This window comes from Monoraphidium neglectum (genome assembly GCF_000611645.1).
Source record: "Monoraphidium neglectum strain SAG 48.87 unplaced genomic scaffold scaffold01001, whole genome shotgun sequence".
Classification (NCBI taxonomy): domain Eukaryota; kingdom Viridiplantae; phylum Chlorophyta; class Chlorophyceae; order Sphaeropleales; family Selenastraceae; genus Monoraphidium; species Monoraphidium neglectum.
Window position 1 is genome coordinate 1 of NW_014012627.1, and position 17763 is coordinate 17763.

General features: G+C 62.2%; 4 protein-coding genes across 4 annotated transcripts; 2 read left to right on the forward strand and 2 right to left on the reverse strand.

The window, feature by feature from the left end:
• Positions 1-11: 11 nt before the first annotated feature.
• On the reverse strand, positions 12-2181 carry MNEG_6258 (hypothetical protein; the record flags this gene model as incomplete). Its single annotated transcript, XM_014045265.1, has 5 exons — positions 12-1120; positions 1147-1267; positions 1467-1579; positions 1815-2054; positions 2143-2181. Coding segments are annotated over 5 exons (1622 nt in total), but the record flags the coding sequence as incomplete, so codon positions are not given.
• Positions 2182-3713: 1532 nt separating this feature from the next.
• On the forward strand, positions 3714-5961 carry MNEG_6259 (PsbP domain-containing protein 6; the record flags this gene model as incomplete). Its single annotated transcript, XM_014045266.1, has 6 exons — positions 3714-3920; positions 4147-4212; positions 4422-4502; positions 4881-5082; positions 5456-5542; positions 5813-5961. 6 exons carry the CDS (start codon positions 3714-3716, stop codon positions 5959-5961), a joined length of 792 nt encoding a protein of 263 aa, XP_013900720.1.
• A 549-nt stretch (positions 5962-6510) lies between these two features.
• Positions 6511-9659, reverse strand: MNEG_6260 (hypothetical protein; the record flags this gene model as incomplete). The annotated part of the gene is made up of 6 exons (XM_014045267.1): positions 6511-6679; positions 6998-7392; positions 7692-7814; positions 8121-8261; positions 8644-8852; positions 9200-9659. 6 exons carry the CDS (start codon positions 9657-9659, stop codon positions 6511-6513), a joined length of 1497 nt encoding a protein of 498 aa, XP_013900721.1.
• A 1926-nt stretch (positions 9660-11585) lies between these two features.
• MNEG_6261 (Cysteine proteinase 2) lies at positions 11586-13424 on the forward strand (the record flags this gene model as incomplete). Its single annotated transcript, XM_014045268.1, has 6 exons — positions 11586-11625; positions 11826-12182; positions 12324-12490; positions 12665-12785; positions 12971-13174; positions 13375-13424. The coding sequence occupies 6 exons, from the start codon at positions 11586-11588 to the stop codon at positions 13422-13424; spliced, it is 939 nt and encodes a 312-aa protein (XP_013900722.1).
• Positions 13425-17763: the final 4339 nt, after the last annotated feature.

Consider the following 17763-nt stretch of genomic DNA (forward strand, 5'->3'; position numbering starts at 1 on the left):
ACCGCGCCCACTGCAGCGCCGCCGCGCCGCGGTCGCCCCCTCCACCACCGCCGCCGCCCCCCGTCCCAGGCGTCGCCTCCCGCAGCGCCGACGACAGCGCCTCCCCGTCAGACGTCGCGCCGTCGCCGCCGCAGCCGCGGGCGCCCGCCGACACGCCAGAGGCCTGCGGCAGCAGCGGCACCAGCGCGCCGCCGCCGCCGCCGGCGCTGCCGCTGTCCGCGCCGAGCGCCGGCGCCCGCGCCTCTCCGGGCAGCAGCATCGCGCGCCGCTGGTTCAGCTCCGCGCGCCGCGCCTGCTGCCGCCGCTTGCGCAAGAGCTCCTCGCTGCTGTGCATGAGCCACTTCAGGCCCTCCGCCGCCTGCTTGATGATCGCCTCGCGGGTGCTGGCCGCCGGCAGGAACTGCAGCGGCAGGCCACCGCTGTCCTGGTGGTCCATCAGCTGCAGGGGCACCAGCGACTGCAGGCCGTCCTCATCATCACCATCCTCCCCGGGCACCTGCAGCGGCAGCATCTGCAGCAGGTCGCCGCCGCCCAGCTGCACCGGCACCGGCCCCTCCGCTAGCCGCAGCCGCTTGCCGCCCTCCCCGCCGCCGCCGCCGCCGCCACGGGCCCTCTTGCCGCCGGCGGCCGCGGCGGGTGCGGGCGTGCCGCCCTGGCCGCTGCCCTCCGCAGCCTCGGCCGCCTGGTGCGCCGCGATGGCCTGCGCAGCGATGGCTGCAGCCTGCTCCGGCGGCAGCGGCAGGCCGTCAGGGCCGAGCAGCTGCAGGATGTTGCCGTGCTCGTCCACGAGCTGGGGCACCGCCAGGTCGTGTTGCGCCAACTCGGCGTGCTGAGCGGCGGCCGCGGCTGCCTCGGCCGCGTCTAAGACTACACCCGCGTGCACTGCGCGGTCGCCGTTGCCGGCCTGCCCCTGCGGCTCCTGCATTTGCTGCTCCTGCTCGTGGGCTTGCTGCTGCTGGTGCTGCTGCTGCTGGTGCTGCTCATGCTGCTGCACAGATGCGTCAGGCATGGCATAATCCACACCATTGTGTAAGTGAGCAGTCACCTCCTGCGCCTTTCCGTTCTGCTGCTTCCCACGGCGGCCCTTGCCCGCCTGCTGCTGCTGCTCGTGCTGCTGTAGCTGCGCACGCGCCAACGCCTTTGCACCCTTGCCGTCCGCCACTGCCACGGGTGCTGTTGCTGTTGCTGCTGCTGCTGCTGCTGCTGCTGCTGCTGCCACCACTGGGCCTGCGCCCGCTTCGCCACCAGCTTGTGCAGGGTGGACGCCCTGGAAAACACAATCAGGGGCCGCGAGGCAGAAAATGGGTAAAGAAACCTCTGTGACGCTGATATCTGTAATAAATTATGGAGCCAGCCGCAGCCCTTAAATCACGGTGCCTGCTGCCCAGCAAATCCACCACGTCAGCAGCATCATCGCCAAAGCGACGTGCCTCTCGCGCCCGCACTACAAATTGCCGCATCCGCACCCCCTGCGCCGAGCCCACACCTGTAAGTCCTGAGCCTGCAAGGGCACCTGCTGCTGCTCCTGCTTGCCGCGTCGAGGGCCGCTGGGTTTCCGCGAGCCGTTGCGCCCGTTGACCTGCTGTGCGTGTGCATCATGGGGCAGCGGCAAGCCATTAGCATTTGGGTCTACCACCTCACACCTCTGCATGTCTCGTTACGAGAAGCAATCGTACATCTCTGTGCCAATCACACAAGCCCATCATTGAGGCATGTGGGGGCCGCTGCGATCCAGGGAACCCGTGCAGGCCCAGTGAACCAATCAAGCAGGCCGAGGGCAACAGGACACATGCCAGCGCCGCCGTACACTGCACCTGCGGCTGCGCCTTTGGCTGCTCTGCCTGCACGGGGTCTGCTGGCTGTTCCACCACCAGGGCCGCGCTCAACAGGCCTGAGAGCGTGTGCTGTGCGCGCTCCACTGCATGGGCGACGCTCTGCACGTTGCTGCGCTCGATTCCGAGCGCTTCCAGCACCGGCGACCAGCCCTCCCAGGACGGCTCTGGTATCTTAGTGACGTCCGGCAGGGCTGGTATAACAAAACCCGCCAACGCGTTCTGTGTGGGAGGACGCAGGGTGGTGTCAAGGGGCCGTGCAGCAAACCCATACGCGGGCTTTCCAAAGCAGCCCCCCGGAGAGCCTCACCACGAGCGTGGCGTCGAATGGAGCTAGTGCGTTCTCCATGATTGCGAGGCAGGGGCCACCGAGGGACTCCCTGCCCCCGCTTTCCTCGAGCCCTCGCTCGTGGTTTTAGACGTCCACAACGCAGTGACCCAGATAATGTCCCGGAAACATATTTAAGACTTTGTGGCTTTCTATCAGACTAGCTGCCGTGCGTCCAGCGGTCGATGCCTGCCGTGGTTGTGTCCCGTGCTTGCCGTGCTTCGTGTAAACTTTCACCGAGGTCTCAATCAGGTGTGCATGTACAGGCTGCCTGAGTCAACCTGGGCGCGCTCTAGGGTGGCCATCTTGACGCGTGATCTTCGTAGAGCCGGCAGGTGACCGGACAGCGCCAATACCGTCGCAACGCACAATGCGTGCAAGGCATTTGGCGCAGCCTCAAGGTCATAGCAATAGCAATGAACTGAGATAGTGTTCAATTCCTCCAGGACCGGCAGCTATCAGACAGGCCGATGCTGGTGGCTGTTGGCAGTGGGGCGATGCACATGCAATGTCGTCGTCGTGTGCTGCCCAACATCATGAGCCCAGCCAGCCCGGATGTTGTTGAGCTTTTAAATTCACCGTCCCAAAACCATACTTGATGTTCAATTGTTTGGGCGCGTGCGCGGCGGGCAGCCCCAACATCAACAGAATTGCAGCACGGCCGCAAGGAGTCAAAATGAAACCCAAATGGCTGGTGACTGATGTCTCCAAGCAGCCAGAGTCATATCATGAATCTATGTCTGAAGATTTGTTCCCATACGCAACAGACGGCGGCTCTTGGCACTGCCACGAGACCTGAGATGGATCCTGGTCGCTTGCGGCGCTGCAACGTTGAAGCGCAAGCAGTTTGGCGTTGATGCAGCACAGACTCGGCCGAATCGTGTGTCTATGATGCCCCGCTGCAGGTGCTTCTGGAACTTGTCTCCAGAGGCGACTGTCAGCATGCAAGGCAGGCAAGGCGATGTGCAGGCCGCAGGCATGTTTGACTGCTGTAGAGTCGTCATGAAAGTCAGTGCAGGGTGCGTGATGGTCCATATCACTCATAGATACCAATTCAGGCTCCAGAGATCGCTTCAGCCGCATGTGCTGCTTGTCAAACCTTGCAGATTTTGCCACGCCATTGACCGTCGCCTGCGCTTACGTGCTGTGATACATGCCAAGGACGCTCCAAGGTAGATCTGCTCTTTGAAAAACAGCTGCTATCATAAGTGAATTCTGGCCAAGTTGTTGGCGGGTTCACGGCCCGGCTGCCGGGGACCGGTCGACGCTGGCACCTTTTTGGTGGTGGATCTACTTGATCTGAGCAGGTGCAAGTGCTTGCTTGCATGACACATTGGCGACCAAAATTGTCGTACAACCTTCAGCAGTTAGCACAACGCTATCCTGCACGAGCGATTTTAGCCACGCGCAGTGCGAGGCCAGGAGTAGCGGGCCAAAACTGCCAGTGCACAGAGGGCACCTCAAATATGCAGCATCAACAGCTGTTGTCAGGGCGGCGCGGCCCCTGCACTGGCAGCACGCCGGGTCATCACCGCTCCCGCCCCGGGCGCTGCATGGCCGTGGACGTGCAGCGCGTGTGCACGCAGCAGCAGGATCAGCAGCGGCCGCAGCAGCAGGAACCACAGGCCATTGATTACGCGCAATGCATGCGGCGGCGGCTAATCGGCGGCGCCGCGGCCGCGGCGGCAGCGTTCGCGGCCCTGCCAGCTGCTGACCTGTTGCTGCCCGGCAGCGCTGCGGCCAAGCTGGAGAGCACCCAGGTGCGTGCCTCGCCAGGCGTGCCCAACTGCCTCGCAATATTGAGCAGTGCGGGGCATGTCCATGAGGCTGGGAGGTCGCCAAGCGCCGCGCAGCAGCCCTGCGGTGTGCGGCCCCGGGGCTTGTGGCTGACAGCGCGTGCCCGAGCGCCCGGCTGCTGGTCCCCCGGGATTCAAGCGCCGCCACCCCGCCGCCGGCCACGTGCTGCGTCCATCCTTGCATTCTTAGGTTGGGAGCTACCTGCCTCCTGCGGACGTGGAAGACTTTGTCCTGTTTGTGCCGGATGGAAAGAAGGTGCGGCACAGCAGGAGCAACCCCCGGCGCCGGCGTGGCAGGGCGCTGCGGCCGCTGCGCGCCGGCGCAAGGCTTCTTTGCAATAACGCAGGCATCAGAGATCAGAGACAGCGAAGCCAATGTCGTGATGGTCTTGAGTCTTGTTCCACGTGCCCGCCCCCGCACCTGAGTGGCTAACCTGACCTTGACTGCCCTCCGAACCCACGCAGACCCCAGCCATCCGCGCGGGCACCGTGACGCCCGGGCAACCCTACCGCTTCGCCATGCCCCCAACCTGGCGCGAGGCCAAGGTCAGCGCCCCTGCGTGCCGGCCGGCGGCGTCCGCTGTTGGCCCCGCCCTGTGCCTGGCGCCTTGGTCGGATTGGGGGCCGGCGCTGCCCTGGCGTGTTGCTGCGAGCCTGAGTCGTTGACGTCCGTGCGTGCGTAAGCATACGGTATGCACCCCTCCTCCCCATTGCACATCCACACACACACATCCACACACACACATGCACACACACGCACGCATGCACGTGAGCGCACACACACTTAACCTGCCCGCAAATGTGCGCACACATGCACACAGACACTGACACACAACGGGCACACACAACGCCCACATGCGCGCACACACTCTCTACCCACATGCACACACACGCACACACTCACACACACACACCTCCCCCCAGGTCGCCAACATCCTCTCGGGCAACTACTGCCAGCCGCGCTGCGCCGAGCCCTGGATTGAGGTGATCTTTGAGAACGAGGCGGAGGGCAAGGCGCAGGTGATCGTCTCGCCCCTGGTGCGGCTGACAAACCGCAAGGGCGTGAGGATCGAGGAGGTGGGGCCGCCGGAGGGCATCATCACCAGCCTGGGGCCCTTCATCACGGGTGAGGCGGCTGTCAAAGGGGGCCGGCGCTGGGGCGGGGGGACTGTTTGGCGGGAGCCTACGGGCGAGGGGCCCCAGGGGGGGGAGGACGGGGTTGGTGCATTGCTGCGATTGCTGGCGTGGGAGCGTGGCTTGCGTGCAGGCACAGCGGCGTGCGGCGGCTGCGGCGGCTGCGGCGGCCTCAACACTGCCTAGGGTGTTAGCCCCGGGCGCAGCCAGAGGGCGCAGCGCGGCCAGGCACCCCCCTCGGCCTTGGCACTTCCTGGCAGTGGAAAGGCCTTTTGGTACTGCCAGCCGCACCCGCAGCCACAGCCGCTCTGGGGCCAAGTCATGCCTTGTCGTCTCTGCTGATTCGACCGCCGTGGCCCCTGCAGGCACCTACCTGGACGAGGAGGACGTGGTCAGCGCCAGCTCAGCAAAGCGCGACGACGGCCTGCTATACTACAACTACGAGATCAACGGTGGGTTGAGAGTAATTATTTCAGATCAGTGTGCCGTGGACGTTTGATTTGGTGGCGCGACAGATGGGGCGCAACGCGTCAGCTGGAGGCGTGGCTTTGGCGGTCCCTGCACACCAGCTGCATGAGCGAGCGCTGCAATGATTGCCCGCCCGCTCGGCCCACAGCTAAGCCCGAGCGACAGGTGTTTGCGTGCATGCCTGCTGCCGCACCCACTGTGTGCGGCAGACCGCGCCTGCCCGACGCTTTGTCTGCTACCCCTTCACACCGCAGCGTCCTACGGCACCAACGGCCCCCACACTGTGTCGAGCGTGACAGTCAAGGGCGACCTGGCCCTGCTGCTGGTGGTCAGCGCCAACGACAAGCAGTGGGCAAAGAACGAGGGCCGCCTGCGCGCCATGGTGGAGACGTTCCGGGCGTAGACGCAGCGCGCGCGCCGGACCCGGTGCCCCTACGGAAACGCCGGCGATGTTTTTATCGAGGGGACGAGCAGTGTTTCTGCCGCGCCGCTCACGAGCATGGACGGGCCGGCTTGGTGCGGGCAGGCAGGCGAAATGCAGGGCGCCAATTTTTTGCGACCGCCCCTGCGCATTTTTACGTCGAGGATCAGATTTTTTTTGCTGTCGCTGTGCTGCGGTCCGGCCGCCGCCGATTTTCACCCAACTCCAATCCAACCGACAATCAAACGAGCTATTGCATCATTGCGTTGTCATCATCGTGTGTTAGTCCCAGATCGAGTGATCCATTATAATCTTCTGGGAGCATCTAAATGCTTCAGCCTGCTCTGCCTGGTGTGAACCTCTTAGCAACAGCAGCACAGGAAGCCAAGCCTTTTGCAAGCCACAATCTGCTAGGGTGCGGCAATCAAACCAGATGCGGGCAGCCGGTCGGGCGAGACGCTGCGGCTGTCCGTGCGCATCCAGGATCTGGATGCATTGGGTAAGCCGCCGCGGGGCTTACACCCAGTCAGCTCACAGCCCCTCCGCATACGCGGTCAGCAGCGACTGCGCCGCCACAAGCAGCCGCTTCCTCTCGAGCCGAGCCGCAACAGCTGCACCCACGCGGGGCGAGAGCGGGGGCGTGCCGGGGTCGTCGCTGCCGGCGAGAAGCTGCTCATCGGTCTCCAGCGTCGTGGCGTGGCTGTGGGGGTTGGACGGTTTATGACGAGTAAGATGCGTGTGTGAGTCACGAGGAGTCGCAGCTCATGGCTGCATGATGGAGGAGGGCGGGGCGTCGCAACGCAGGGGCTGGCTGCGACATTCTTTGTCAGCCATGACTGCGTTCGAGATCTGGCTGACAGGCCCAAGGCCGCGCTCGGCGCCAGCTGCACACGGGCCCCCATAGTGCACGAAAGGGAGCCCAATATCCACAGCGCTGGGCAGCCCATCAGCAGGGCGGGGGGCTCCACCATGGCAGTGAGCAACAGACCCCGCACCGCGCCCCCCGCCCCCCAATCACCTGGCGAGCATGTCGCTGCACTGCTGCAGCAGAGCATCCACCGTCCGCCGCTCCTTCTCCACCGCCGCCGCCGCCGCAGACAGCGGCCCCCCGCCCCGCCCGCAGAACGGGTGCAGCGACCGCGCCGCCGCCTCCAGCCGGCGCGCGCCCGCCGCGTCCCCGCCCGCCTTCGCGAGCCGCGCCGCTGCCGCGGCCAGCGGCGCGGACCTGAGGGCGGCCGCGACCCGCGGAGCCCCCAGGGCGCGGCTCTGCGCGTCGTCGCCGGCGCTGAAGGGGACGCGGTCGTTGACATTCCCGGGGATGACGAACCCGTGGTCTTTCAACATCAGGGTGTTGGGCTTTGTGGGGTTTTGGCCGAGGTAGCTGATGCATACCTCCTCGCCTTCCGCGACGTCCTGCGGCGGCGGCGCGGCGCGACAAACGTGACGCGCAGATGCAGAGGGAGGCGCAGGGCGGCCAGCAGGGGGTGCAGGGTGGTTGACAAAAAATCGAGAGAATCTACATGGGCAGTAGGGATTATCATGGCAGTTTGTATCGTTGGGCACGCACGCTGCAGCAGGGAATCAAGGCAAGCACGGCCGTGCGTCGAGCGCCGCACGCTTGTGTGGCCAACAGTGTAGGGGCGGCAGCGACCTTCCCATTTGACCATCACCCGGCACGTTGATGCCTGCTTTGCGGCACGTCTGCCTCTCACCCGGTTTGCAATCAGCTGGAAGCTTCCCGAGTCGGCATCCAGCCTGTAGGAGGCGTTTGGGGCGCTCGAGTGGTTGGCCATGTCAGCGCAAGGCACCACCAGCGAAAGCGCCTCTCCCGCCACCTGGGAGGGCGTGTGCGTGAGGGAAGGGGGAGGTGCGGGTTCATCAACGCCTGGGGTGCGGTGTGCCTGTGCAGAGCCTTGCCGAAGCATGCTTGCCACCAACCAATGAGCTGAGCGTGCCCGTTTGCAGCACTCCGGCTGGTAGAGGGAGGTGGTGTAGGCGATGAGGAGGGTACGACGGGTCGCCTGCTGCGGCCGTCAGATCCGGGAGACAGCGGCGCCCAAGCCGGGCCCTTCACAGGTCAAGGTTTTGCGACACTGGCATCAATGCAAACCCGTCTAGGCCCGCACCCCACCAAAACCCACCTCGTCGGCAAAGCAGCGGCTGTTGACCATGCTGGCCGCCCACAGAGTGTCCGCCGGCGCCGCCGCCAGCCGGAGCGCCCGCAGGTCGCCGGTGGCCTCGCTGAAGATGGACGCGTGCAGTCCAAGGATAGCATCTCGCTCCTGCGCGGTGCCGAGGCGGGTCGCGGCCTGCTCAGAGGTGCTGATGCGGCACTGTGCCTGCTTCAACCGCCCAGCACACAGCCAGGATGGTCGCCCATCGCACGGTCATCAGTGCAGCCCGGCATACAGGTTTCTCTGAGTTCTGGGGTGTGGATTCTGGGGGTCCTGTCAGCCGCCTGTAGCAGCCCCGGGGCCCTTCGAGTGTGGCAAGGTGAAGACATATCATCAAGCCAGACAGCGGGTATCCCCGGGCCCCGCCTCCGCTGCCCTCAGCCGCCCTCCCGGCCCGGCCGCCGCCCTCTCTTGTGTTCACGCTCTTGCTTGCAAGGTTCTGGACCCCCACTGCCAATACACCCACCCACCCATGCACCCAACCCCCCACCCGCTCCGCGAGCGCCTCGAGCTCTGGGCTCTGCAGTTCATGCCGCTCCTCCGGCAGGAAGTGCATCAGGCTCTCGTGGCCCCGCGGCAGCAGCCGCTTGTAGAGCGGCCACACGCCGCCGCCGTGGCGCGTCACGTGCAGCAGCCAGGCCACCAGGCGCGTGAACCAGCCGGACTCTGCTCGAGAGGGGGTGGGGGCCAGGCGGTGGGCTGTGATATGCGAAGGGTCAGTGCATGCGCATGAGGCTGCGACAGACGAAGAGCTCAGCGGGCAGGGGGCGTTGCCTTCAAGATGAACGGCATCCCGTGGCAGGAGCAGGAGCGGCCGCAGCAGCTGTTGAAGCAGCCACAGCAGGGGCGAGAGCAGCTGCCGCCACAGCAGTGGCAGCTGCAGCAGTGACAGCAGCGGCAGCAGCGGCAGCAGCGGCAGCAGCGGCAGCAGCGGCAGCAGCAGCGGCAGCAGCAGCGGCAGCAGCAGCGGCAGCAGCGGCAGCAGTAGCAGCAGCGGCAGCAGCGGCAGCAGCGGCAGCAGCAATTGGCGCCCCCCCCCTGCCCACCCGACAAGATGTATGCTTGCAGCATCGGCGGCAGGGGCCCGTGCACCATCTCCCAGTCTTCCAGCGCCCGCGCTCCGAATGCGCCCCCACCACTCCCCGCCGGGTCGTCACAGACGCACAGCGTGTTCCACAGCTCAACAGTAAGCAGCGGTGCGCCGGGCGGTGCCGCCTGCCGCGCGGTGAGGCCGCGGCCGAGCGGCGTGGGCCTGGCGGCGAGGACGCCTGCGGAAGGGTCGCCCGGCGGGACGACTAGGGAGGCGAGCGTATCAAAGGTGGCCGAGAGCTCCGCGTCTGCGATGCTGAAGCCGTCGCGCGGCGAGCTCGCTGCTTCCGTGGCGCCACTCGCCGTGCACGGCGTTTGCCACGTTCGTCTGTGGCGCCGCCGCGACTGCGCTGCTGACACTGGTGCCCTTTGCGAGGTTACGTGGGGCCCCAGGACCCGAACACATTGGCTGTTCATCGTAACTTGCAAGCAACCCGACTGCATTGGCATACTGTAGCCGTTTGATGCAGTGATCAACAATTGCGATCTTGCATTGCGTCAAGCGTCGCGTATCGTGTGGTTGAATTGTCAATTAAACCCACAGTGTTGTATACGCAGACACGTGCCGTCACAATGTGCACTGTTGCAGGTCTGCACTTTGACCGCTTGCAGAAAAGCGGCGCCTACGGTACTACTGTAGCGCCTCTTGCTCTAGCTCGGTGCCATACAAGTATTTGGTCGTCCTCATCTCATAATTCCTGAATCAGGTCGATCCGGAACTCGCTCCAAAGTGCACATAAGGGCCACCTGCAGTAGATGTATGTAGGGCAGAAATCCAAACAATCTCGTTTCAGAGGCAGGCAGCTGTCACAGCAGATGATACTGTTGTTGCCATAACATGAATACCTTGTTACAACTCGACTCAATTAGAGCTGTGATCGGCCAGTCTGGGAGCGGCCATTTCATCGCCGAGCGCCGACACGTGGCTCCAAGAACCCAGGCGCACCTCTGGCATGTGGTTCTAGTATATAGCAGGCAGGAAAGTATGGAGAGGCGTAGCGGGCAAGGGCTTGGTGCCGCCCGTGAGTGTTGAGGCAGCTTTGTCAAACAATGGGGGCAGCTTACGAGGCAGCAGGCATGGGTGCCCTGATGGTACATAATGATGTTGCAGGCAGTTGACACGGATGCACAGCTGCCGACCTGATATGGAAGAATCACATATCATATGAGTCATCGGCACATGATTGCCACCCTGTGACCTGCTGCCCCCTCGGGCCCTGGCAAACAGTGCGCTGTAATCGCCGACACATGCCCGCAACTGCTTATCCCTCACCGACTGTATCGCAAGAATGCATCCTGAATGAACGGGTATGCGACACCAGCAACTGACATTGGCGGTACGCGCTATCATGCGCACCACATCGCAGCGGTTGTGAAGTTCAGCACAATTCGCCTGATGGTCAAGTCCGCTGACCCTGCTCGTGGTGCGTGCCTGCGTCATGCCGTCCCCAGTCAGGGACAGGGGGCCGAATAAGGATCTTTGTCACGAAGAATGAAATACCGGTATCGGATATCTCAATGATCTCACCCGGGCCGGTCACCGCGTGGAGGTCGGAGAGTGACTCAGATTTTGCTTGCGTCAAAAAGCTCTATGAGGCTCTGCATGACAACAGGAATTATTGCAGGAGTTCGCTATCAAATTCCTTGACGTATCAGCCTAGACATCGCAACTTGGCCGCTGTCGGGCCCCTGCCCCGCTACGAATCATCAGCCCAAACTCGCCGGGGCAGCCAAAGCAAACGTCTGAGCCTGTAACACGAGTAATCTATCGCCTGATCATCGACTGTGGGCGGGTGAGGTGCAGGCGAGTCTAGCTTCAAACGGTGGGCTGGGCCGCTGTGGGAGCTCGAATAATTGCTGGGTGACAGAGATAATTGGCTGCCTTAACTGGATGCTTCCCCATGGCTGAGTTGCCCAGCCACCCGCGCCAACTCCCCAACACCCCTGATGAAGCAAGGCGGGAGGAACATTGTGAAGCGGCGCATTACGTTGCATCGGGCGAGGCCCACAAATCTCAACAAGGCTGGGATTGATGGTAATACTCTTTCATTATGCGATTTTTACTCGCACGCTGGCGCCCGTGCGCTGGCCCTCGAACAACGTCACCCGCCGCCTCGCCCTCGCCTACATGGCCACCCCGCACCACAGGCAGCCATGGCGCGCAGCGCGGCCCTGCTGCTGCTCTCTGTCGCGGCGATCTTTGCAACTGCAGTTGCGCAGACAGAGACGGGCAAAGAGGCACAGCTGCCAGCCGGCTTCGAGGGACTCGTGCTGGGCAACAGAAACGATGCAGCAGGGGACATCCCTGCACCTGGCCCGCCCAGCTCCGCCCCCGGGTCAAACATGGCTGCATCCGCCGCCAATGTCAACATGTTCCCGCAATGTGAGCTGTGCCTGTGCCGAGGGGGACGACGTTTGGGTGTCTGAAAAGCCAACTGTGCAAGCCGCCCTCTGCATGCTCTCGCCGGCATGTGCCGCTCAGGCACCTCCACCAACTGCCTCCCGACCCCCTCCCCTTCCCCCCCAGCGCTAATGCCTGACGGACGAAATCTGCCCAACCCCTCCCTGCTCCGACCCTCCCAGCGGCCTCCCCTGACTCCTTGGACGAAGCAGTGCAGGCCCAGGTCGCGGCAGCAAAGGCCGCCTTCGCAGCCGCCTTTGCTGATCCAGACGCGGCGTTCGATCGCCACATCCTCGACCTGGGCGCCCGCAAGGCGTCCCTGCTGGCAAACGGGCGCGCGCTGACCCCCAACATTGCGGTGCTGGGGAACGGCTCGGCTGCGAGCCTCCAGAAGTACAGGGCGGCCTTCAAGCAGAATCTGATCGAGATCGCGGCGCTCAACGCGCGGCCGGGGGCGAACGTGGCGTACGGCATCACGGCCTTTACGCACATGCCGAAAGAGGAGTTCAAGGCCCGCTACCTGGGCGGCAAGAAAGCAAGTGAGCTGCACAGCTGACCCTCGGATCCGCCAGTCCTGCCGGGTGTCTGGGGCGTATAGCGCCGCAGCCGACACGTTGCCCCGTGCGCCCGACCGGGCCTCAAATGCATGTGCAACGGCAATCGCGTTTCGCTCCCCGCAGGCGCAAGTGGCACGTCACGCGCTGCCGCGGTCAAGGCAGCGGGTTACACCTGCGTTAAGGCGACGGCCTGGAAGGCGACGGCCCTCGCAAAGGCCAAGCTGGTCGGGTCCGTCGACTGGCGCAAGGCGTCGCCGCCCGCAGTTGGGCGCGTCCGTGACCAAGGGGAGGTGAGCGGTGCTTTTGCTGTGTTGGGGCCCCGTCTGGGATGAGGAATACGCTCCCCATGCAGTGCAATGGAGCCGGTAAGACTGCACATGCTGTCCAGCACTTAAACATCCCCCAACTCGTCCAACAAACCTGCTTTGTGCCGGTCCCGCGGCCCCTTTGCCTCTGGTCTGCAGTGTGGCAGCTGCGTCACATTTGCCAATGTGGCCGCCCTTGAGGCAGCATACTCCCTTGCAAACAAAATAGACGCATCCACCGTTGACTTGTCAGAGCAGGATGAGATGGACTGCACCTCTGGTAGGAAGCTGCCTGGCACCTTCTGCCGGGGTTTAAATGCACCCGTTCTTGCTGCATGCGCTGGCATCTGCCTAGTCTGCCCTCCGTCTGCATGCTGCAAGCTGTACTTGATTAAGCCCCGCATCTCCTTCCTGCAAGACTCATGCTTGGCTGCATTGTTTGAATCCTCTTGCAAACGGGTGCAGGTGACGCCTGCGAGGGTGCCGATGGATATGAATACATTGACAACGCGATCTGCAATAAGATCGCCTTCGAGAGGAGCAGGCCCTACACTGCACAAGACAACGACCGCTGCAGCACCAACCTCGCGCGCACCAAGCCGGGCGTTGTTGGGTACGCCTTTGTGCCCGGTAACATTAACGACTTCCGGCGCGCCTTGGCACACAACGGTGAGTCTGTTGGTGGTGCAACTCCTGTGATGAGAACTTGCTGTGCGCTGTGCTCCACAATGTATTTTCTAACGCCCTAACACGCACGCACCTGCCCGCAAACAGCAGCAAGAGCGCAAACGCACATCCCTCATGCCATGAGGCACTGCCTCTCATCACACACGTGCACACGTGCACGCGTACGTCCACCCCACACACAGTGATGGCCATCGGCATCGACGCTGGCGACTCCGACAACTTCATGAACTAGTGGGTAGATGCATGCGCTCCATGCAGCATCCGGCAACTCACACGAACAATGTGGCAAGCTCCGCTTACTGTGCCTGCCGCACGCAGCGGGACCCATTTGGGCCATTGACATAATCATCTGCGTCTGAGGTTCCCAGCCGGACGCCTGCAGGCGTCTCCCAACAGCCAGCCTGTGTCAATGCCCAACGCTTTTTGCCACCCCTCCCTCCCCATCACACTCACCCGTGCTTTATCCCCCAAACCCACCCGCACCCCCACCGACCTGCATACCCGCCTGTCCCGCGGACTCACCCTGCAGTGTCAGCGGAGTCATACCCTGTGGCAGCAAGAGGAACCTTGATCACGAGGTGGCGTTGGTCGCCTTTGAGTGAGCATCAGCGATGATTCGGCTTTTGCTGAGGGGCTGGTTTCCGAGTCTAGGGATCAAGCACGGGAGCCTTGACGCTGAAGGCCCAACCCCGCTGCCTTTGGAGTGGAGCTCAGACCGCTGTCTTGTAGCTAGAGTCTGCATGCTCGCCCGCGGCAAACCTGCTTACAGACCACAGCCTGACGCCTCAACTTCAACCTGGCTTTTGTGGTGAAATGCAGGGATCGCGTGGCTGTGGGCAGTAAGACCTGGAAGGTGTGGACTGTCAAAAACTCGTGAGTTCCTGCAGCGAGCTTCAAGGATGGGAACGGGACGGCCTGGCGGGATGGTGCCTGGGCAGCTGTACTGGCAACAGGCAGTGAATCAATGGCGGTCTGGGGAAGACAAGCCAGCAGCGAGGTTTGGTCAGCAGTCGGGCAGGCCTGTTATCATGTGTGGTAGCTTTGTGTTGCGCGGCCACTCGCACGATTTTTAATACAGTGGCTGCTGTCTTGCGCAAGTGTACGCAGGCATGTGGGTGTGAGTGTGAGCGTGTGAGAATGCATGGGTGGTTGCTTGTGTGTGGGAATAAATCCTACTCATAGGCAATATGCAGATTTTGCATGTTTGTGGATGTGTGTCTGACTGTGTGTGTGTGTGTATGTGTATGTGTGTGTGTGTGTGTGTGTGTGTGTGTGTGCGCGCGCGTGTGCGCGTGTGCACTTGCACGTGCACTTGCATGTGCACTTGCGTGCGTAAAAAGAGTGGGTATGAGAGGATTTTGTTGCGCAAGCTTGTGACACTCACAGGCCCGGGCGCGCGCATTGCCCTCTGACGGTTGCAGGTGGGGCAGCGGATGGGGCGAGAAAGGTTTTGCGCGCGTGCGCGCTGACTGTGGAGGCATTGGCCCCCTCGGCATGTACAGCGATCCCTACAGCGTCGTGCCCCTCAGGGGCTGAGAGGAGTGCAGCAGTTCGGTGCGCAACACGCCGATGCTAGCTTTGTGCGCAGCATCTGGCTCTGGGCGGCAAACAGCTTGTTTTTGTCCTGGAGAGGCCTCACACACGCCTCCTCTTGGCAAGGGCCTACGCTCTGCCTTATCTGGATACTGCCAGACAGGCCCCTATTTCCTTTGTGCAACGAACAACTGTTGCGCTGGCACCCCTCTCCCCCCAAAAAACGCCACAAGCTTGGAGCCGGCATGCCTGCTGCAGCACCCATGCAGCAGGCTGCGAGCTGCCAGGCCCCTGCAGGTTTGCATTTCTGACGCCATGCGCGTGATTCCTTTTGCTGGGCAACAAGCCGCGCGCGTAGTGTGTGCGTGTGGGTGTCCTTCAACAGCGCAAGGCGCCGAACAACGAGTGTTGTGTATGTGTTGAGGAAACACCCATCGCCAACTTGGCTTGAACGGCAAGGGCTCCAATGTGTTGACCAGGCTCGCTGTCCTGCTGCCTGTTGTGTCAATGCGCCGCTTGCATCAGGGAGGTGTCCCACCCAATGGTGCATGCTTTTATCTGGGACACGCCGTCACTACGTGTTATGTGCGCATTTATGCACTTGCCACTGAACTTGGTGTGGCATGTGCGTGATGACCTTGCTTCACATGCCATGGTGCTGTTTTCCCAGTGCAAGGAATACATCGCTTCACAGGACATACCTTGCCCGCTTGAAACCTTGTCCCGCCCCAGTGTGACGCCTCTAGCTGCCATAGCACTGTTCAAGTGGGTCATGCACGTACGCAAACTGCCACGTGACCAACCATGCAAAGGCAGCCTTGCCAGGCCCACTCATGCGCGCTGCTGTTTCCAAGTCCCTGTTAACCTGTTTGTACACAGGGTTACGTGGTTGAAAATATCGATGGCTTCCCCTTGATGTTTGGCCAACACACAGTATGTGCAGATTGACGAGACGGCCCTGCAATCCAGCATCCCTTCCCTGTTCCATTCCTTCCTGCAAGCAGGTCTCCTCCTGCGTGCATTGAGGGGAGGCCTCTCCCCCAATATGAACCCCCAGCAGCCCTTCCCTCTCTTGAGTTTTTTTCCTTTGTTTTGCTGTGTGCAGCTGACGCTGCAGGCGCCAGCGCGTAGCGTGCCATTCAGTAACAACAGCGAGAGATTGCAGGCCGTGTCTGCAGCACTGCCCTCTGTACGGATTGCAGTGCCAAGTAAGTGACTTGCTGACTCCTATTGGCAATGCGGGCAGCCTTGATGCAGGACACACAAATCCAGCCAATCAGCAATCCAAGGTTATAGGCACGCATAGCACCAACAATACCTATGTTGTCAATGCATGAGGTCATGGTTATTCAATGCCATTGTGCATTCTACACATGTGTGCATGAAATGGTTGACCATCGCATGACATGGCAAGCCCCGATCATGATGCTACTGAACATGTTTTTGCTGGGGGCTTTGCATGTCCCAAACCAGGGGGGATTGAGCGTCACTTGCAATGAGCTGACAGCAAGGGCCTTGGTTGTTGTGGTAGGCAAGCCATGCACCGGAAAATCAACTTTGTAGCACCCCAAGTGTTGGCAGTTGCAGGCGTACGCCTGCGCCGGCCGTCATCGGCAACCATGACAATGGCGCGTGTGCCCGCGTTGTGGTGTTTGCTGGACGTGATCAGGCTGGGCTGATGCAGTGAGCAAAAGCACAGGGGCTAGCCAGATTGCTCTCGCAATTGTAGATCTTGCCATGAAATAACCTTAGACAACTGCGCTCTTGCTGCGTCATTTTGTTGCGCGTGCTGGCTCGCTCGCCCTAGGGCGAGCTCGCTGCTTTGCCACTGCCCGTTTTGCTGGAGCTTTGCTTTTGCTACTACTCCTTGCTGGAGGATAAGGGCAGCCTTGGCTGGTGGGCTGATCACTATCCAAAAGTCCCGCATGCTTACGAGGGGAGGCCCTCCCTCGCATTGCACCTCCACTTTGGGCGGCGCTCCTGTGGGCGCGCAATCGCCCACCTGCTGCTTGCAATTGCTCTCACTTTCGTCGCTTATGTGCGCGCCGGGCCAGGCATCCACATGCATCAAGATGGTCCATGTGGCAGGGGTACTGTTGTCGAATAAATCGTGGACTGTTGTCCAACAGAGCGTGAAACACTCGTGCGACAAGTGACATCGAGTCCACATCACCTGAGTCAACACAGCTTGACCAGGTCACTGAGGCCTCATTGCCGTCATTAACGTGCGTCTCGCATTGAAATAATTTGCCGTAACCTGCAACTGCCTTTCTTACATAAAGGCGTACAGCAAAGCTGAGATCATTTGCTCATTGCAAGGGGGCCATAATTGTTGCCCGAGGTGGCAAGTGCGGCATTGATATTTATTTCAATTGTCTCAACCGGGCTTGATGTCTCTGACGGAAGTCTCTGTCGAGCCCGCCCTGGCCGCCCCCAGCGCAGCCAAGGCACCCTCGACTCAGCCCGCTGTGCAGCCTCCCCGCGAATTTAAGATGGCGAATTCGGTGCCTAAGAAGGCGACAGGCAAAAGCGTCGCCGTCCCCGTCATTGCTGGGATTACAATTTCAGCACTGGCTGCGGGGATCGCGTTGTTCCTTGCAAAGAAGGAAGGCAAGGGCAAGCCAGCTCCCGCTGCCAAGAGATCAGCTGCCGGCTCTCGCTCTTCGTCGCGGCGCAGTTCCAGGTGCGCATCGGTGCACCGGCGGTCGGCCTCGCTGCGCCACCCGCCAAAAACCACCTACTTCGCGGTGCAGCGGCCCTGCTGGCTCGTACTGTTTGAATGCCGTCGCGCAGCCAATGCTGATTATGGCCGCATCTTGTGTTGACCAGGCAGTACACTTTACAGCTGTCATGGCGGTGTTTGAACCCTGATGTCTGCCCACATGCGCCCTGAGCAAGTGCTCGCGCAAAGCCTGCTCGCATGAGCAGGCGCAACTAGGCATGTACTGACTTGCGCCTTGGCTGGTAATCACTCACCCAGCAGGGCAGCCAGCGGCGCCGCCGGCAAGGCGGGCCCTGCAGCGGGCGCACCGCGCACC